The 21572-nt window shown below is 46.6% G+C and overlaps 1 protein-coding gene across 18 annotated transcripts in view; it reads left to right on the top strand.

Annotated features, from left to right (window-relative positions):
• Window positions 1–15488, top strand: part of WNK2 (WNK lysine deficient protein kinase 2) — a 96051-nt gene extending 80563 nt beyond the window's left edge. For 11 of the 18 annotated variants that reach the window (XM_030283204.4, XM_072934770.1, XM_072934768.1 and 8 more), the window contains one exon: window positions 6705–8856. In XM_030283204.4, the coding sequence (XP_030139064.2) occupies window positions 6705–7040 (336 nt within the window). In that variant the 3' untranslated portion in view covers window positions 7041–8856. Of the gene's footprint in view, window positions 1–1489; window positions 6560–6704; window positions 8857–10305; window positions 10553–14324 lie in introns of those variants that run through there. The other 7 variants (XM_030283211.4, XM_072934775.1, XM_072934778.1 and 4 more) reach the window with 4 other exon arrangements.
• Window positions 15489–21572: the final 6084 nt, after the last annotated feature.

The raw sequence follows: 21572 nt of genomic DNA, 5'->3' as shown, positions 1-21572 counted from the left end.
ATTAACCTTTCTCAGAGCAGGGGCTGGTGGCTCTGTGGTTGGGAGCTGTTGTTTGAGTGGAATTGGAGTGAGTCCTGTGCTGGGAGAGGGGACAGCTGGGAATATGCTTAACCTTTGCTTGTTGGACAATACTATCCTCAGAAATGCTTTCAAAGTATCCTACAACAAAGAGGGAATTGGAAAGCCCCCACTGGTCCCTTTCTGTTCTCAGAACAGAACAAAGCCGTTGCAGGTGCATCGTGTCTGCGTTCAGTGCTACTGAGGGCTGATACAGAGGCAGCACAGCAAGGAATGAGCACACATCCAGAGTCCCAGTTCACCATTCTGGCCCACCCTGGTCTGGGTTTCCAAACCTCTTCCTTCTGCCAGTTGGAGATTCTTTGACTAGTAATTTTTGCTGGGTTCATTTTCTTAAAAGACTGCAAATGGAGCCAAAATAGAGGAAAATAACAGTGAGGAGCTGTTTTGTAGTCCCCTAAAAGCAAGACAACTAGATCTGAATAGCAAACCACTGCCTTTTTGGGATGTAGAAGGAAAAAATCCTGTAGCAGTAGTAGCTCTGTAGCTGTTGGTGAGGTGAAAGTACCAAAGGAGGAACCTCACCAGTGTGTCTGCTTTGGTACCTGCTGCTTCCTGAGTGAATAAATAAGCCTTTTACTCAGTAATGCTTTAACCAGCTCAGGAGTAAGCAATGTCTACTTAAGACCCTAACAGTTTTCATAAAATAAGTCAAAGTTGGTGCTAGTAAACCCAAACTAAAGATTTCCATAAAGGGGCAAGGAGGGCACAGATTTTGTTAAGTCACTTCTTACTCTCTTTTGATACACTTTTTGCAGCATTTTGGTGTCTTTCCTCTGAGACTGCTGCAAAAGTTTGAAGTATTAGACGTGGATGTTTTGCCCACCTGTGTCTCTGGAAAAACAAGTGGTTATTTTACTTATTTAAATCACCTATTAGTATCAATTTTTTTTTTGATTTTGCCTCCTGCAGTCTTGGTGTCTCTGTCTCAAAGCCTGTGGAGAAGGCAGTGCGTCACTGTGAGAGCAGCAGGAATGTCCCTGTCTCAGTAGACTGGATCTTAGAGGGTTTGTGTCTTTCTCAACTGTGGCAGTTGTTCCAGGGAATCTGCAGAGCTGACTGAAGTTTTTTGGAGGCAATTTACAAGGAGCGTGGAGAGGCTGGGATTCCCTGCTCTTCATTTTGTGTCATTCCTTGTTGTGTGGAGGAGTGGTGTCAGCTGGAGCCCTGGGGTGGGTGAGACCTGGGGTGGTAAGGGGCATGAAGTCCTTGTAAGGACCGTGTTGGCTGCAGCAGAGATGCAAGGGCAGATGGCAAACACTGCTGGTGTAGTTTTTGTTGAGTGTTTTGACCATGAAGATAGCATAGGATGCTGCAAGTGTCAGGCATGATATAGAAGAGTTTGACAAGGATTGGTTTGGGAGTTCAGCATTGTTTTACTGTTTGTACCCTTCAAAATTGACCCTAACAGGGAACTTGAAGTTGAGAGAGAAGAGGGCTGCATGGTGTTGGGAGAAAAATGGCCAAAGGAGGAGGAAGGGAGCAGCATGGGAGGACTCCTGGTGTGGACAGCTGGACAAGTGGCCTGTGTATTGGAGGGATGAGCTCCACGGGGAGATGTCCATGTGCTGAATCACAGCTAAGTCAACTGGAAAGACAAAAGAACTTGGGAAATCACATAAAGGATGTAAAAAATAGCTTTCCTAGAGAGAGAATCTGAAGCTCAGGCTGTACTTCTTCAGTTCATCTGGTAACACCGTCTTTTGTCACCTCTTTTGATCAAAAATGCCTTTGCAAGAAAAGACTAAGGAGCATTAAGCATATTTCCAGCCCATCAGAGAAGTTTATAAGGTTTTATGTTGGACGTAAAGGCTGGATAAGTAGGAAACAAGGTGATTCTTATGCCTTTTGTGGTTTGTTTTTTTTTTAACTGGAACAAACTAGTATGGAGCTGTTAGGGTGCATTGTCTCACATGGGTTTAGTTTTGGGAAAAGCTGTTGTTTTGGGGAAAGTGGTCCCTTGTGATGGCCAGAAATGAAGGGCTGGGGGTGGCAGGATTTGTACCTTCACTTCTACCTTGTCTCTGGGGATTTTTGTAAAGAGAAATGCCTCCCTAAAGGATTTCATACAGGAGTAGGAGTGAAGGGAGTTGTTTCACGATGAAAAATACATTAAACAATAAAACAAATACAAAATCTTAACTATACATTTAAATAGAAAAATACATTTTTTACTTTAAAATTTTCTCTTACTGTTCACCCACTGTTATGAATATGAAGGGCAGTTGTGTGGCTGACTCAAAATCTTCTCTTTCCTCCTGGAACAGAGGACGCACTTCCCTGAATTATCTCTTTTTTACTCAAGACTCCTTCTACCATTAGCAGCAAATTGTTTGCTCTGTATAAAATGTATTTTTTTAACTAAGTGAAAGCTGCTCTTTTAAGGCTGGAAATAGAAGAGAAACTGGTAATGTATTTAATAAGAGTGAGTGGTTTTCTTTTCATCCTCTGCCATCAGAGGTGTAGACAGCAGTAATATAATTGGGATGTGAAGGAAGACTTCATATTCTGCTTTGTTTCTATGGAAGTTACCAGTCCATTTGCATGCAAATCCTGGTTGATCATATTAGAAATCTGAGTGAAACCTTTCAAAGGGAGAGGAACCTTCATCCAGTTGTGTCACAGGAGCATTAAAATGTTCCTTTTCAAATGGTTTTATGAAGCGTGGAAATGCAGGTAGATTCTCATCAGCAGCAGTTTGAAATGCAGTAGGAAATATTAGAAAGAACTGAGGTCAAACCGCCTGAGTGATTTCTCTCTGTGATCTTTGTGAAGATATGATGAAATAATCATTTTTACAGGTAATTTTGGTTAGCATTAGTGAAGGAATAAGCTTAGGAATATGAGCTGCCTTCTGTGCAAAGAATACCGAATATTGTGTACTTAAAAACACTATTTGGAAATGCCTTCTGTGCAAAGAATACCAAATATTGTGTACTTAAAAACACTATTTGGAATTGCTGAAAATGTTTTCTATTCTCCATGTGGTGTGTAGCTCCACAGGTTTTACAGAAAAAACATTATCCCCAAAAAGCTGAAACATGTTCCCAGTGCATAGTGAGGCTGTTTCTGAAAACACACAGGTCTGTGTCACTGGGTGATGGGCACTGGGGGCTTGGACACTTCAGCAGCATCTGAACCTCTGCTGGCATTTTCTGACCCGTGGGCTTGGGTGTGCTGCTGGGAGCAGTCAGGCTGGACATGGCCACAATGCCAAAATCAAGCCATAGCCCCTTCACTGTGTCTTCCCTCTCTGTTGGATTGGGAAAATAAAAAAGGAATCTGTATTTGAAACTATTCAACACTTCTTGGTCTGAATAGTTTTCCAGGGATTGGAAAAGCACACACACATCTCTTCAGGAGTGCCTAAAAGCTTTGGGGTTTCAACAAACTGGGCAGAAGTGATAAAAGAGCTATCCATCTCTTTTATCATGCTTACCAGCTCTAACTCTGCCCTGGGACTCAGTTTCGTTTCAGCGGTAGCTGATCCATACAGAAGGAAAACACTGATGCTAATGGGGTAGCAAGCAAAAGAAAAATCATCTAAATCCTGCCTTTTCAAATGGGTTGTGATAGTTATGGTCAGCTTTCAGAACAGAATTACCGGGATTCCTCTGTTCTGATATAAACCAAGAAATATTAATGATGATGTTAAGTCACGCCCAGTGCTTCGCTGTGTAGTTTGACAGTACTGGAGCTGTGATTATCACTGGGGTGGCGCTTTGAAGTTTGCCTGGTAGAGCACAGGAAAAATTATAAAAGTCCAAATAACAGATTTGGGGTATTTGAACTAGTTTTTGTCTTGTGAGGTTTTTCATTTTTACCAGTGTTTTCTGGTATGTTGTTCTCTATGTATGTATTATTCTTGTTTTCTAAATGAGTTTGCGTGATTATTTTGGGGAAAGGGGAATAAACAGCCACAAAGGAAAAACTGTCAGGAGAGGGCAGATGTGGGGGAAGCAGGAGCTGGCAGCTGGTACCTGCAGGGATTTGTACAGGTGCTCTGAGCAGAGGTTTGTCAGTGCAGGCAGAGTTGGGTGTGTGCAGCTGAGGAGGTGGCACGAGCAGAGATTCGAGGGTGGCGGGTGGAGGTGCCACTGTCTTTCTTAGCTCAGTGAGTTCATAGCTCTTCAGCAGAGGAGCCTACTGGAGATGTAGAGGGAAGAGTTTCCCTTCCAAGCCCTATGATACATGGCACCCTGCCCTCCCGAGACCTCACCCTCAGGACTGCCAGCAGGTCAGGGCCCTCAGCACAGGGAGGCTGTGGGGATGCTGTGAGGGCTGAAGCTGGCCAGGCAGGAGTGATGGGAGCCCACGTGGGCTCAGAACTGCACTGGTGACCATCACCCCCGGCAGCTCGGGCTCCTCCTCAGGTGACCCCCTAACCATGGACACAGCAGTGTGCAGCACAGGGGCTTCCCTGGTGTCATCCCACATCAGCCTGGCTGGCTTGAGATGCTGAGCCAGTCCTGTTCAGGGCTGTGCTGTGATCCCAGCAGAGCAATGCACACAGCTCGTTCATCGCTGCCTGGATGTGTATCTGCTGCCCTTCGAACAGGACCAGCAAAGGAACTTGTAGTCCCATAGCTTTCCTGGAGCTGGGAAATCCACAGCTTTGAGGCTGCTTTTCTGGCACATGTTAGTTTCAGTCAGCACATCCATGCAGGAATTAATAGGATGTGTAGGCTTCCATCAGTGCTGAGTCATCAGAACTGGTTAAAAAGGTGATGGTTAAAAAAGGCCAAGAGGCTCCTGCCGAGGGGAAGATGCAAAAGCCAGGTGCCATAACTCTTAAAATGTGTATTTAGCTCACTCAAATCATGGGAGGAAGGTAGAGGAAGCAAACTTAAACCATTAACATGTGTTTGTCATGACATTATCATGTTTAGTGTGTATGTGTAATGTTGGGTTTGGGGGCATGACAATTTTTTCTGGTCACACATATATAGCATTAAATGCAGCCACTGCTTTACTGAGGAATTCAGCTGAGAAGGAAAAAGTTCAGAACTGGAATGAGTCAGATTTCTCAGTACTTTAGAAGAGCTGAAAGTAAGCTTTTTCAAATTAATTTTTTTTAAAGGGTAAAAATGTCACCTTGCATTTTTAGTGCCACTGAATAATCTCTTGCTAGTATAGTCCAACTCCTGGCTCTGCACAGGGCACCCCAACAGCCCCACACATGCCTGAGAGCATTGTCCAAAATGCAGCATTTTCACAAACATCTGTTGGCATTCCTTACAGGTGCTTAGTTTGGTGGAAAGCACCATTTTGAAGATGTTAAACCAAGAATCTAATAACAGCATACAGAAGTCTGCAGGTCTTAAAAATACATCCTTGATTCCTGTTTCTTGTTCTTTGGTTTCTGTTAATTTTGGTGGGGTTTTATACATTATTGGTGTTAAATTCATGATCCTGAAGAATCTCCTTCAGTTCAACATTCACCATCAGATTCAGGTTTCAGGTGAGAATGAGAGACAGAGAAGTGAAGGAGAGTATCAAATAGTTCTGTATTTTTCTAAAATTGCCCTTGGAACAGAGATTAATCCCCAAAGTAGGACATCCTGGGGGACATTGCCATTTTTATTGTTCACAAACATGGAGTAAGCATCCCAGACAACCTCAAACATTTATTCATTTTTTTTATGCTGAAATTTCACCTTCATATCAGTTTTATCAATTGAATATGAAATATCATATTGATGGGAGACTCCCAGAATTAAATAACACCCTTTTTTCCTTATGCCATAAATGTGTGATGGCTGTAAATTCTGTGACATGAAAAATGTAATGAAATGCTGCAAACATTTGGGGTAACAGCAGTTCCCATGGCACCATGCAGGATGGCGTGTGTAATTTGGGAGGCTCTGCCATCCCATATTGAGAGAGGAGAGCTCTTTCTCTGCCCCTCACATGCAAAAGCTGAATAATTGAAGTGTATGTTAATAGAATTTTAGAAAACTGGCTGGAATTGATCCTGGAAGCCCACGAGGCAGAGCAGCCCTGCTGTGTCCTCACTAGCTTCGCCTCACCTGGCACGACCAGCACCAGGCACCGAGCCACCGTGAGAGGTCTCCTGCCACCCTCGCCACCATCAGCTCCCCCGGCTGGGTGAAACAATTCTGTACATAAATAAGGGCTAGAATTTTTAAAGCTCTTTTGAGGCTGGCTGTAAGAGCACGGGATTTGGGTTAATTCTGCATTTAGTGAAGTTTATTTACTTTCATGCATAAGTTAACTTTGAGTTCCTTTGGACATGTGAGGGTGTTAATTTTCACTTGTTTAATGATGCTTCCTCTCTTCTTAAAGAATGAGGTTATACTGAGGTAACTTCCCTCTCTGTCTCATATCAGCCTTTTCTATTAAATTCCAAATATTCTGTCTTTAAAAAAACAAAAAAAACCAAAAAAAAACCAAAAAAAAAAAAACCCAAACAAAAAAAACAACCAACCCCCCAACAAAAGTATAAAAGGAAAAAAGGAAATGAGCCCAAAAGAAAGCCCCAAGGGCATCATGGCACCCCTGTGCCTCTGCCCACAGCTGCCCAGGGCCCAGCGTTGGGCCAGGACACTGCTGGCACGGGCAGAGCAGTGCCGTGTAGCAATACTTGTTGTGTTTCTCTTTTGTAGGTAAGTTCGGTAAGGACAGGACTGGGGAGCAAGTGCCCTGTTCCAGTGGCTTGCCCCATGCCCACAGGATTAGCTCCTGGAGCTGTGCCGTCCCTGCCTGTGCCAGGGCCCGCCCTGGCCGGCACAGTGCCGCCGTACGTGATGCCTCTCTGTCAGTACGGAGCCGTGTTCCCTTCGCCCGTCTGCGGAGTGCCGGGGCCGCTGGCACAGCCGGGACTGGTCCGAGGGCCCAGCGTGGCGCGCCTCTCGCCGCTGGGCCGGACCTGCCTGCGGATGTTCCCGGTGCCGCTGCAGCGCCCGGCCCGGCCGGCCAGCCCGCGGCTGCGCATGACCTAGCACGGGCACCCTGCCACGGGACCTCACCTGGTGACCCTGGCAGGGGGGGACCCTGCCCTGGGTCCCGCTGGTTTTGATGCCGTCACGTTGGAGTGTTTGCTCTGTACATGGTCTGTGTGGGACAAGGCGAGCCCCTGGGCACAGCCATACCCTCCATCAGCAATCACTGTGAGGCAGCATCACAACAGATCATTTGTTGTCAAGGCAATACCTGCTTCTGTCCTCTTGCTGAAGACACTTTATTACTTGTGTTCTGTTTCACACTTGCGATCCTTAACATCATTGTACTTGAATTGATAATTAGCAAATTGTACTAACCCTGCAGGAATTCAGTGCCTTGAATCTCAGCTTTCCAGAACCAGCTGGAAAGAGATGTCCAATTATTTGAAAGGTGTATTTTATTTACAATCTGCTTGTGAGTTGGAGGTCTTTTTATTTGCAAAGATATTGCAGGTTGACAGTTGATGTTCCTCATCTGCTTCATTCTGCTGTAAATGCTTTGTTTTTATTCACGGGTTAAATTTTCATTTCTGAAGCTTTTAGAAGTAAGAATTGTGAGGTGAGGTTTGTTTGACATGCTTGTTTGATGCACTCATCATAAAATTGTTGGTGTTTGTACAAGGAGTAGTGAAGTGCATATTGTAATGTAGGAGCATTTACAGAGTGATCCGAGGAAGGTGTATACAAGGACTAAGGAGCAGCTTCAGGCAGCGCTCTCCGTTCTCCTTCCCAGCCTGTGGTAAAGTCATTGTAGATGGCAACTTAATTCTGTAACAGGCAGCAAACGCTATTTTTCCTCTGGATCAGCAGCACACTGGATTTCATTTCCTTTCCCTATGTTGTGGGCTTTTATAATTTAGTTAAATCAAAAGCTCATGCATGTCCATAAGTGAAGACAAGTAATGGAACAGTTGATTCTAGCAAACCATATCTGCAGGTGGCTGTGAGCCCCATGTGAGCAGAGCACACCCTGAGCTTGAGGGCGATGTCTGATCCTTGGTGTGCCAGCTGTGTTCATGCTAAAATAGAATAAAAATGTGAAGCTGTTCTTTTTCCTATCTGACACTTCAGGTTTTGTGTCACGCTGCCTTCTGTTTGGAATTATTTATTTATTTATTTATTTAATCTTTATTTTTACCCAAGTTTGCGCTCCAGGTGGCACGGACACCTCTCTCTCCTGTTCAAAAGTTGCTTTTTCCTATTTTACTGTGCATAGAGCCTCCACCTGCACTTAGTGTAAAGGCACAAGGTAACCACTAGAGCTGGTTTGCCACGGTAAGTCTCCTTCCTTTCCTGGGCGCTACGGTCAGCATCACAGGCACAGGACCCAGGTGTGGGCACACCCAAAGGCCCCACAATGACATTTTGTAGCCCTCTGCTAAGGGGCAGAGACATCTTGTGCTGCCAAGCTGTGAATTGTATAGTTCTATTGTACTTCAAGCATTCTACCTGTCTAAATTACTTTGTTTGTACCCTTTGAAAATATTATTCCATCAATTCAGTTAGAATTGAATTTTATAGACAATTATGCAGAGTCTTCTGCCTGGGCAAAATACTGCAGTAAGAGATTTCTGTTCTCTGTACCATATATCTTTTATTTGTTTGGGTATTTTAAATTCATGTCTGTATCCTTCATGAGCAAACATGGAAAATATGTTCTCACACCAGGTTCCCTTCGGCTCACACTGAATCCTACAGTTTATGTTGCTATTGCCTGTATAGTCTATCCCTTGTATACTGACAAAGTCAGTGGCACTAAAAGCCCCAAGAAATTGTATAGACTAAAAAGAAAAATAAACATTTTGTGCTTGAAAAAGGTGTGAAAAACCCAGTGTTTTCCTAAAACATAGAGCAGTGTTAATTTCCAGCTGTTCCAGGTAATCCATGTGTGTTTTCCAGACTCCTTCTTGTGCCTGGATTGTGTAGCAGGAGCAGATGTGGTGCCTCCAGCAGTTGTTGGGTGCTCTCCACAGCGGTGCCCAGGGTGCATGCTGGCACCTCGGGGGCACTGAGCCCTGGGGCTGCCTGGGGCTGCAGCCTCAGCTGGTTCCTTTGAGCACACGGCTCCCTCAGGGCTGCTGCTGCTGCTCGTCAGGATGCTCAGTTTGGTAGGTGGGAAAGAGGCCCATGAACTGAGGCTCCTGAGCTGCAAAGCACTAGGGAAGCCCTTCTGAAGGATGCTGGCATCATTTAAGTGTGAGTAAGCTCAAGCCTGTTGCCAGCACCCTCTAGGCAGTCACCAGCATTGGGTGACTGGGTGAGGCTGCGGGAGAAATGAGAGAAGGGCATGCAGGTGTGACACTCCTGCTTTTGTCTCCATGTGGCTTTGCTGCCTGTGCTGCGTTGGTTGGGAAGTCTCTGGTCCACGCCGGTGCCCGTCTGCCCCACGGTGGCTGTGTTGCATGGCTGTGCTCCTGGGAGAGGTGGGGTGGCTGGGGAGCAGGGCATGGTGCAGCTTCCAGGGCCTTGGCAGGTGTCTACCTGCCTGTTGCACCTGAGCCAAGCAGGAGCTCAGAATGTATTGCTGGCACTGTCATACTCATGATTTTTAATTTACTGATGGCCCAAGACTCTTGTCTGCAGCTCTTCTGGCTGTTCACTGCAAGCCATGTTTTTTTTTGCTCTCAGTTGTGAGGATTGTGTAACAGGGTGCTTTGACCTCAGTGGCAATTAAGCAAATGGCATGACATTAGATAAATGGAGCAACTTCTTGAGCAAAAGGTGAGCCAAGAGTAAGAAAGAACTGAGGAGTCCATGCTGTGCCATCAGAGTGGGAAAACTACACCTAAAAGGATCCCATGCAGATCCCAGAACTGAATTAGTTTTATTCCTGACTGAATATTGCTTCAACAAGCAGCAAATGGGTCAAACATGCTGGTGGAATTCCAGGCCTTGTTGGTTCCAGTCCTGCATGTCCTGTAGCTCTGCCATCACCCAACATTCCCAGCCAGCACTGGGCTGCAGGCTCATGTGGGAAGTCAGCACAGAGGCTCAGCTTCAAATACCAGGTTTCAATGAGGGAGCTCACAGATCTCCTGATTTTTAATCTTTCGGTTATAGAAATTTAATACAAATCTTGAAAAAATGTTTACTTCCCAAAGTTGCTCCCCCAAATATTGCGAAAATTTTGCAGTTTTCAGTTTGGGAAGTTGGGAAAGTAATTGAAGTTTGCCTGTGTGACTTTTATTTGGCTTTCTGATTGCCTTATGTTGTGATGGAGTATCTTAATGCATGACCACATCCTTCTTTTCCACTGCATTCACAGCTTGCTTGGAGTAAGACTGGACATGGAGAGGAGCTGCTGCCATTGGCACTGTTCATCTGCCACAGGGATGCAAAGCTGGGCACTGAAGATGGCAGGGAGAAACACTGCAGTGGTTTAAGGCTCTTTAGCAAATCTAGATTTAACCTCCCTGGAACAGATGAAAAAAAAATCTTTAAGAAAATCTTTTAAAGAGGAAATGTTGCCCAGAGAAGCTGTGGCTGCTCCTGGATCCCTGGAAGTGTTCAAGGCAAGGTTGGATGGGGCTTGGAGCAATCTGGGATATAGTGGAAGGTGTCCCTGCCCAGGACAAGGAGTGGGATGAGATGGGCTTTAAGGTCTCTTCCAACTCAAACCATTCTGGGATTCTTTGATTACTTAACCCCATTACTCCATATCTGTCTTTACACTGCTCCACCGGTGCCTTCCGCTTTTCTCTGAAATCCTTAACATTAGCTGAGGGCAAGACAAGGGACTGAATGGGTGAGATGTGGCATTGTCTGTGCTCCTGCAGAGTTACTTGTGTTTGGAACAGGGTGCTAAGAGACAGGATTCCTAAAGTGAGCTTCTTCCTCCAGGGGCAGGTTTTGCTGTTTGGTGTTTGTGGGAGGAAATCACTAATTCTTTGAATCATTAGTTTAACTTGGCTTTGCCAATGGTAGCTCTTTCCCTTCAAGCATTTTTCATTATCCCAGTGCATTACTATCTGGTCTGGGAACATGCAGAATTTTTCCAGAGAAGCCCCATGGACGTTTTTTGGGTCTGTGTTGCTTTTGTTCGGTTTGTGCATATTTGAGCAGGAAAAACATCTGTCCTCACACATGCCTTGGAAGTTGGCTTTGGAGAGTTGTAACCAGAAGTCTCCCTTCTAAAATTTATATGACGTCAGTATTGCTTTCCCTGTCATGCCCACTCTCCCCACCACCCCCACTGTAATGTAGGAAAAGGTTCAAGGCTTTTGGAGTGAGATTGATGTTAATCATCGGAAATCAGCTATTACAGCAAAAGCTTGCCTTGTGTTCTGCCTTGCTGCCTACTAGTCCCCCCCAAGTTTTCCATGGCTGCTGTTGAAATTGTTGGCTCGGAGACAGTCACACGTGAAACAGTTTCTGACTGTGTGTCACGTCCAGTAAGGTTTCCTTGTGTTCTCCAGTTCTTTGTCTGCCCTCCTCTGTCCTGATTTTGGGTGATTCCTGTGGGACAGTGTGGGCACGATCTCTCTACAGAGTGTACAACAGGGAGATCACACTCTTCTTGTCATGGCTGGATGAATGTCTGATATGGGATTAAATTTATAAAACAACAAAACCATGATTGTGTGTTTTTTCTGGCTATGATTATTTATCATGGACTGAGTCCTTGAGGAGCACCTCAGTGGTTTGTGGTGTTGGGCACCTGACTGGTGCTTGGGCAGATTCAGCCTCAGTGGAGTTGTCCGATGTGCTGATCTCTGTTACTATTGTATCCCTGACAGTCAGTTTCCTGTCTGTATACCCTAGAAATGAATACCCCAGTTTGTTGATCTGGTGGGAATTGTGCTGTGACTCATATGTGTGCTTTTTGGCAGGGGCGACATTTCTGGCTATGGAGTGCTCCCTGTAGATTCAGCAGGACAGGGATGTTCCAGCCCCAGCCATGCTGCTGCCGGGCTCCAGAAGTGCGTTGTAATGAGATCGATTTTAGGGCCTGTCAGGCTGCGAATTCTGCTTTATGAAGGAATTTGTGCTCAGAGGGGTCTGGATGTGCTGCACTGCTGACTGTGTGAGCAGTGGCTGTGTGAGCACAGAGATCACTTACACCTGATTCAGGTGGAAGTCAGGCTCGGACCAGGAGGTGGCTGCTGTTGGGAGTGATGTGATTCTCTCTGCTCCCTTCTCAGGGGTAGTTGTGTGCCATCAAGGCTGTTTCAGTCTGACACACAAAGTCTCAGGAAGCTTTAGGGCTCACTTGGTCACTGTGGAGAAGCTGTTCATAGACAATACCCTATGATTTGATAAAGTATGTATTACAACAGTGAAATTCTTGTGAGAAACTCTTGATTTTTCCAAATCTGGTAAGCATAGAGCACTTGGATGAATTTCTTTTCTTTGTGCAACAGGATGAATGCATGGTGAATATTGAGCACATTGTTGTAGTCATAAGGCAGAGGGAAAAGTTAGGATTGTTTTTTCCCCTCAGAAAGGAGCACATTCCTACACTTTGCCTTTCATGACTGAGGCACCACTTGAGCACTAGCTATGGCACTGCGGCTTTTGAAGAGCTGGGCATGATGAGAGCCTCTCCAGACACTCTTCAGGGGACTTCTCTGGGCCTGTTGCAGTTTTTGTGAGACATTTTTTGCCCTGGCACCTTGTAAAAACTTAGGAGATTTAGAAGGAAATAACCAGCTGCCAGTCCTTCTCAAATGGGGATTCTTCAGGTCTAACATAAAATAGTCCCAAAAAGTATTTATTTTCTCTGGTGTTTTTTTCCAATGACTTTGCAAACAAAGTAAAAACTTCCTCAGCATTTCTAGTTTGTTTACCAGACTAGACAGAGTGAACCTGGTATCTTTGTCCCCGTTAGGCAGCAGCTACAGGGTATGCCATGGCTGCCTTTTCCCACAGTTCTGCTGTCACTGAACAAACTGGTGGGTAACTGCGCTCCCTGACCTCTCCAGCACTGCTGCCCACCCCGCCTGGGAAAGCTCAGGCTGACTGAGCCTGGAGTAAGAAGTGGGGTGTTTGCCCATGGCTGAGCACCAGTGGGGGTTTGTTTTAGGAGCTAAGTGCCTGGTGAGCTGGCTCTGCTCTGGGTGTTGTAGCAGCCAGATTTTGTTTTTCCCAGTTACTTGGAGATAGTTAATTTTGTCCTGTTTTCCTGGATGAAACTCCACGCCGCATGCTGGTTACCCACCGTGAGCAGGTGCTGGGGTAGATCCAGGCAGATTTTCAGAGCTGACGTTGATCAGAAGCTTGAGGAGGAATTAGGAAGACATAATTTTCCTTCTCTTAAAAGTCAGTTCTTCCCATGAACAGGCAGAGCAGGCAATACAGGAGGGAGAAAGTTAGGGCTGCGTCTAACAACCACAAAGCCCAGACCGCAGAGACCCAGCAGAAGCTGTGCCAGATCCTGGCAGTGTCTGCACTGTGTGCTGTCCCCAGCATCCCCTGCCTCCCCTGCCGCTCCAGGGACTCCCTGCATGAGCTCTGAGTGCTTCCCGAAGCTGTCTGCTTTGTCAGACCTGTCTGTGCTGCCCCTCCAAGCAGTGTTCATGTGTTTGTCTGTCTGTGGAGCTGTGTCTGGGGTGCATGTCCCCCAGCACGTCCCCACCGTGGCCAGTGCGTGTGGTGGGCATGTGGTGTGGGCTGGGGAGCACCAGGTGCCAGCCTGTGCTGCTGCTGCCTCAGTGATGTGCTGCTCTCGGTGCCTGCCTTGCCTTTTACCCTGCTCCTGTCATTGCTGTGCCCTTCACGTCTGTCCAAGCACCTTCCCCGTGCTCTGCTCTTGGGGCAGCCGATGGATCCCATCCCTGCCAGGGTGGGGCACGGCATCCCTGAGGCCCTGCTGCAGGGAGGTCTCTTCCAGCCCACCCATTCTGTGGGACAAGGGAGCCAAGCCTGCAGGTGTGGGGATCCTGCAGGTGCCCTGACCTGCCCTGGCAGCCCCACCCTCCTCTGACACTGCGCACAGCCTCACCCCCATCTCCCCTCCTCCCGACAAACTGAGCCAAATGCCAGCTGGCTCTGCTGGCCCTTTCCATCTCTGCCTCCTGGGAGCCTGGCTCTCCCCCCACAGGAGTGAGAGCTCTGCTCTGAGGACCCTGTGAGTTGCTGAGGTTCTGCCAGCAAAAGAAATGGTGTACACACCTGAACTCTCAGCACAAGCACCCATCTCTGCCTCTGTTTCCAGGGAGTGGGACCCAGAGTGCACTCCGGCAGCAGCACCTCACACACTTGAGGTGCCCTAACTCACATGGCCTTTTTGGGTTTGGTTTGTGTTTTCCTAGATGTGAAATCCATATGTGGATTTTTTTCTTTTAGATTCTGAAAATGAGACCATCAGTGACTGACACGTGGCCCCCACAGCTACAGTGCCAAGTGCAAGGCCCTGCCACGGCCAAGGAGGAGGAAGAGGAAGATGGGAAATGATTTATCGTGTGTGAGGAATTCTGTGCTGTTCTGGTCCATTCAATGCTATTTTGTAATTTCTTTCTAATATTTTTTTTATTTATAGTTGGAAATACAAAAATGTTATGCAATAAAAAATAAAGGAGAATTATTTTGGGGGAAAAGGATTTTGTTCCAAATTGTTCCCTTCTGTTGTGAGCCAGGTTTCCGTGAGCAGCAGATGGAGAAGAGGGAGGAGGAGGAAGAGGAGGAGGCACTCCTTCAAATGCTTCTTGTTTCATACAGTTAATTGTCATTTAAGCAATTAAGGGATAAACTAGGCATGCATATGAGAAAGAGAAGTTCCAGTTCTATTTAAATTTATCACAGTTCTTTTTTAAAGATGATATTCTATTTTAAATCAACTTAAATCAAGTTACAAACCTCCAAATCCTTCACCGGAGAATGAGTCTGCTTGTCATTTCCCTTTTTACCTCTCTCTTTTTCTCATAGACTGGCCAAATTTTCTTGCCAGATTTAAATACAGACTCAAGTCACTGCTGATTTTAAATGTAAGACTAAAATGCTAAAATGCTTCCAAATATGAGTGGGTAATTGGAGCCATTTTTAAGACTCTGAAGTGCCTTCAAAAATCTAAACTGATGCAGTGGGGGTTTCGTTCTCTGGGTTCACTGGCGGTGCGTTTCAGCTGTCACCTGGACTGAGGTGATGGACGGAGTATTTCGTAGCAATAATCTCATGAGTACCCTTTTATCCAAGGACTACTCACCTGGTTTTCAGAAAGCTGGGTTAGCATTGTCCTAAGAAGTGGGAAAATGCTGCTCCTGCTGTTACATCTGGGCCCCAAAGTCTCTGCCCCCATAGGCCTCCCTTGTTCCCCCTGCATTCCCAGCCCAGGCTGTTCTCACCCTCGCTCTTGTTTTTGATACCAGAGGCACAGGAGCCTCCCCTGCCCATCAGCCTCTCGGTGCCACCCTCCCTCACAGCTGGAGCCAGGCGTTCTGTTTGGTTGTTATCTGCCATGTCTGTCTCTTCCAAATCTTGGTTCTAAATAATAAATCTTATTTTGATTCTGTTGTTCCCTATTTCCTTTCCATTGTGGCCTCTCCTATCCACCAGCAGGGGTGGGGAGAGCGCAGGTGGAGGTACATGTAAAGCTCCAGAACCATTCAAACACTTGGTTAATTCAGAATTTTGAAGCCCCAGGGCCAAAATATACGTATTTATGTTAATTTTCTGCTTCTCTGGGGTGCCTCATGCCTTGTCCTTTTCTGAGGAAATGGGATGGATCACCTGCACAGGAGCAGGGACTGGTAAGTAGTAAATCATTGCTGGCCTTGGGCTTCCTGGCTGACAGGAAATACCAACCTTTGTCCCTTCCCTAAAGGAGGGAGAAAGGGGATCCAGGTGAGTGGGGCACCATCCTGTTTCTCTTTTGGTTGTACACTTTTTCCTGGCTGGGAGCACAGCTCCTTGCTGGGTGGGGGGACAGGGGTGTCATGTCCCTGAGGTGCTTTTCCAGGGATGAGTCACTACTCCACTGATCACAGAAACAAAGCACTGTGCCTTCCTCTCAGATTTTTATTCCTGAGTTTAAAAGATGGTTTTCTCCAGGGAAATCCCTTGCAGGGTCTCCTGGAGTCCAGAACTTCCTTCATCAATTGTTCTGAACCTTTTCACTGCTTCTACAGACCCTTAAGCTCTTCCACAGTTGCAGGAAACCAAGAGGCCTCTGTCTCCAATCAGCATTTTATAAATATTCTATTAATATTCAGATTAAAAAGAAGGATTAGCACCAGGATTAAAGCTCAGGAATGGAAGCTGCAGCAAGCCCTGACTGGTGGCTGCTTCCCACATCTATTCAGCCCACCTGGCTTTGGATAATCTCTCCTCTGAAGGACTGCTCCCTCTGGGAGGGTACCTCTGTGTTTGCTGCTTGCTTGATACTTTGGAGCTGCTAAGGGTCCCTGACCTCTGCGATGAACCACTGAATGGATCTGCTAATTCGCCCCGTGGTTCTGTGAGGGGGAACAGATTTAAACTAAATAAGAAGAAATTTAGATTGGATTCTAAGAAGAAATATTTCTTTGAGAGGGTGGGCAGGCCCTGGCACAGGTGCCCAGAGCAGCTGGGGCTGCCCCTGGATCCCTGGCAGCGTCCAAGGCCAGGCTGGACAGGGCTTGGAGCATCTGGGACAGTGGGAGGTGTCCCTGCCATGGCAGGGGTGTAAAAGGATGGCTTGTAAAGTCCCTTTCAACCCAAACCATCCCAGGATTCTGTGGTCCCAATGTTTCATCCCAGCCTCCCTGATGGAGAAAAAGAGATGCGAGTACTGGGGGATTTTGGCAATGGAAGGAAATTCCTGCATATGTTGAAAGCACAGCTTAGTTCCCTGTGACTTCAGGGGCTGCTGAAGCACTGAAGTGTTTGGTTGGTTTTTGATTTTGAGGGGCAGGGAAGACTGGAAATGTTTCAAAGCTGCTCTGGATTTTTGCAGTTTCTGAAAGACTTTAGAGAATGTTTAAATGGTTTGTTTTCTGTGCAGTTTCTCAGTGCTTTAGTTGTCTGAGCAGGAGGGTATCTGGAAAGTAAAAGAAGGAATACATTTGGTGAGAGACTGATGTGATGCCTGGGGGCATGTGGAGATGTTTGAGGCTGCTGGATGTTTAACAGGGATTCCAGGGGCTTGTAACACAGTAATGGAAATGCAGAGCCTGTTGAAAATGTCAAAATGCAACATCATTCTCAAGTGTTTGCTGATGGCATGTGAGCTGCTGGACTCAGTGGTGTGTGCTTTGGGAGAGGGATGGCTTGGGGACTCCATAGGGCTTTGCAGCCCTAAACCTTCTGTTTGAGGGCACTTTGGGAGATAACTCGTGTTTGTTATCCTTCCTAGAGCATGCATTGTTTTTTAAAAAGAGCCCCATAAACTGGTGTCAGTGGAGCTCTGCATAGCTGTGCTGCCTATTGGTGGCAGAATGAACTTTCTGTGTCCCAATGCTGGCTGGTGACAAAGGGATGGAAGAAGGCATCTGGAAGAAGACACCCTCCTCCCAGCACGCTCCCTGTGGGCTTGCTCTCACACATGAGAAGTGATGAACACCGTGAAAATCGCTGGCAGTATCCCATTTGCTCTTGCAATAGGATTCCAGGAGCATATTTCTGTATTTATTTTATATTTATTCAACACTAAGAGATGATATGAAGAAGCTGACAATTAGCAATGCAGAATATTTCTGTTTACTGATGAGCAAAGACAAGCAAAGCCACATGCAACTTGTAGAGTTCAGCAGCTGGATGCTTTTATTTGTCCTTTTCCTTCGATTTCCTTCTACCTACTGGAAGGTCTCGCTGCCTCTGGCAGGGGGTTGGAATTAGAAGAGCTTTAAGGTCACTTCCAACCCAAACCATTCCGTGATTGTATGTTTATTCTTCACTGGTTTCTACTACCTCTTATTACAAAAGCAGACAAGGAAAATTGTTTGGAAATCACCTGCCTGGATGGTTTCTCCATGGGAAAACACAATAGGTTTGCTGCAAAGCAAACCCAAATGCTCCACTTCAGCTGGAGCTGACACTATGAGCAGGTTTCCTGTGTCCAGCTCCAGCTGAATGAGAAGTGCCCAGAGTGGGGCTGTGCCCCTGTTCCAGAGGTGTGGGATCCTCTTGGAGTCAGCCTGGGCTCTCCATCTCTTTTTAATCAGCTCTGAGATGCTTTGAGTTACCTCCCTTCCCTGGGTGCTTCATCTGCATTCACACACATGCAGAGCTGGTCCTGTTGGGAAAGTGCCTCAATTCCATGTCCTTCTCACAGCACTGTTTATTTTCTTTATTTAATCTCTCTGAGTAAACTTTTGGCTGTGCTCAGTATCAACAGCTCAGGCTCTAGTGTCAAACACAGTGTCCCCAGGAGCAATGGCCCCAGTGCAGGGCAGGTGGGACTGTGCTGGCCACCAGTGGGCAAGGGAGTGGGGGGCTCAGCTGTGCCAGGGGGTCCCTGCTGGATCCCAGTGGGGGGACAGCCTGAGATGATGTTTTCCAGATGAAAAAGCAAAGTTCCCTCTTTTTCATTCCTCCCCTCCTTGTTCTGCAAAGCTGGAGCATCCCTGTGGGTGTAGGATGTGCCCACCCTGAGGGAAGGGTCTTGGGGAACTGGGGCTATTCCATGGGGGTACCAGGATGGAAGAGGATACACTGTGCTCTGGAGGGGATGCATGCCTGTACACCCTGTGATAATGTCATCCCTGTGACTGCCAACTCACCGCTGAGCCTGTCTCTTACCACAGAGTGAACCAGAGGGAAGGGCTGGGAGCAAACAGGGAATTTTTTTATTGTCCTTTGGAATCAGATCTAGGACAAAATGTTCAAGATGTGGGCTGGAGCCTGGAGAATTCCCCTGTGCCAGGCCAGGCTGGGAGCTTGGGGCAGGCAGAGGCGCAGCATTCTGTTACTGGCCTCTAACTATTCAAATCTCTATTTTTTAAGAAACCTCTGTGTTACATCCTGGCTTCACAAGATACTGCTGTTACTGTTCATGGAATGATGTGGACATGTGTGAGCGCCCCAAACCCGTTCCCAAAACCTGATTTTTGCAGAGGACTAGAACTGGAGCGTGGGGTACAGCAGTGGCAGGGTGAGTTTTTCAGAGCTTGTTTTTCAGGGTGGGTTTTTCCACTCACACCGAACGCCTGATGGGCTCTGTGGCAGCAGCCCTCGGCTTTGTCATGGTGATCAGCAATGCCTCGCTGTTGTCATGGTTGCGGGGTTACTACTGAAGCCAAAGAACTGCACAGCCCCTTTATTCATAGTTTCAGTGTATCAACTAATTAAGTCAACTGAAAGCAGCAGTCTGTTCTCTGTGCCTTGATTTTCTAATATACGGGATCAGGCAGACTCGATTCCTGCAGTCCTCCAAAATATCCAGTCTGACTCCACTTCAGCTCCTTAGCTGAGTTTTGTACCTTAACACTGTCAGGAAAATTAATCCCCAAACATCAGAGGTTTATGTCCAAAAAGGAGACAGAGGAATCCTTTTTCGTTATTCAAATAAAGGGAGAAGCCATGGGGCATTCCCCTGAGGTCTCAAATTTTTTGAGGATGCAGCCTCCTTTTTATCCTAATTTTCCAGCCGCATTTCCCTTCTCTCTTTCCCCATTGCCTGAGGTATTTGAGAGGTACAGACTTTCCAAAACACCTGATACCAGAGATTTTCCTCTAATGTACAACTCTCCTTTTTAATTTTTAACTCTTATGGAATTTAGGGGTTTTCCCCACTGTTTCCTTCATCTTTCAATGTCTAATTTCATTTATCAGCAAACCTAAAGTTTATTTGTAAAAGCAAATATCTTTTTTCCATTCATCCATCAGTGGAATCCTTCCCATTGTTTCTTTTATCCTTCAGTGCTAGTTTTATCTACCAGCAGACCCACAGCTTGTTTGTAAAGACAAATCCACTATTCCTCTCAACACCAAGCAAAGTTCACTGATCATTTAATTGTCCAGAAAGCTCCTTGCAAAGTTGAAAAGGTCTGTGGAAAATGTCTTTTGAGCTGCTAAGATGAGGCGGAGAGCCAATGTGTTGCAGCTGTGCTGCACTCCTTATCACTGCTTTGCTCGGGGCAGGAACCCGGTCACTATGTTTAGTTTTGGAGTTTATGCATTGCTGGGTAAAACAACAAAATGGTGGCAAAATGCCTGGGGGAGGATCTCAGCAAAGCACCTCACTCCTGCCCCACCACGGGAGGGTGCGAGGATGAAGGACAACCCCGCAGCTGCAGGCACAGTGTCCCCTCCGGCCAGGGGAATTTGGCTGTACAGTGACACACAGGCTCATTTTTTATGAAAACCTAATCTAAGCAGAGGTCCTGTGTGAGCCTGGCAGTGCTGGAAGGAGCCCCACTGTCTGTGTGAGGCAGCAGTGTCAGCCTCTGGCAGGGAAGGGTTTGGGAGATTTGGTGTCCTCACGTGTCCTGGTCACTGCTCAACTCATGCCCAAAGTAAAACCAGACAGGGACCCTAAAAATTCTCTTAGCCCTCTCTGAGTGCTGCTGTGGTGTGTCCCAGACTTGCTCTGGCACACAGCCCCTCACCACCCTCCCAGGAAGGGGAGCAGCAATGGAGGAGATGCAGATGCCGTTGGACCTTCTCAGGGTACAAAGGGAGCTGGAATTTGCACTCTTGTCCCACGTGGAGCTGGAATTTACACTCTTGTCCTACATGGAGCTGTTGGATGTGGCCAGCACAGTGTCTGGGGGACATGTGCCCCTTCCAACTCTTTGTTGCTCCACAAACATGCAGCAATAATTACTTTGGTTGCTTTCTTAGCCAATATTTTTATCGTTAATCACATTTGGACAGAATATTTGTGGGGAGCAAATACAATGGATGCCCAAATATACCAAATCTATGAGTGGGAGATCATCTTCTCTAGCTCCAGCTCCAGCCTGGGGTTTTTTATGGTGCTGAATGCACCAGGTGGAGCTCGTGCCCCTCCAGATGCCACAGATATTCACTGCTGGCATTGTCCTGGTAGACGAGGTGCATGAGATTTGGGACAGGGGCAGAGGGAGGGGTGGGGTAGGGCTGTGCCCTGCCCAGCTGAGCTCAGATCTTGCAAGAACTCGCTGTAACACCGCAGGGGCTAGAGGTGGCAGGCTGTAAGGAAGGCAGTAGGGAATGGAATGCAGGGCAGGGACAGGGCAACCCAGCAACAACCACAGAGAATTCAACCAAAACTGAAGGAAGTGCTCCCAAAGGCTCTTTTGTTTGCTAGTCAAAATCTGCTGGGATAAACTTTTTTTACAAAGCAGTAATACTGTAGGAAAGTGACAGAGACAGGTCTGCAGAGGGAGGTGACAGTGACTCTTTGCTGCTGAGGGATGCTGGCAGAGCTGAGCCCTTCCCCGCCAGCGTGGGGCTTTGTGAATTCACCGACCAGGACTCCTACCCTGGTACCTGATCACCTTCACTGCAAGCCGAAAATAAGTAACTTTTACATGGGAGAATGCTGTGTTTTAGCAAACTGCAGACCCATGTGACAAATGGATGTGATTCATGCTGAATAAGTTGTACTTATATCAATAATTTGGGAAAATAATTGGAAACGTATATGTGATTAGTGTTATGAAGCAGATGGGTTTCTTCAAGAATACATGTGGAAAG

Source organism: Taeniopygia guttata, chromosome 12, assembly GCF_048771995.1.
Source record: "Taeniopygia guttata chromosome 12, bTaeGut7.mat, whole genome shotgun sequence".
Lineage (NCBI taxonomy): Eukaryota > Metazoa > Chordata > Aves > Passeriformes > Estrildidae > Taeniopygia > Taeniopygia guttata.
Note: the sequence above shows the minus strand (reverse complement) of the source record. Positions and strands in the feature narration are given on the sequence as shown.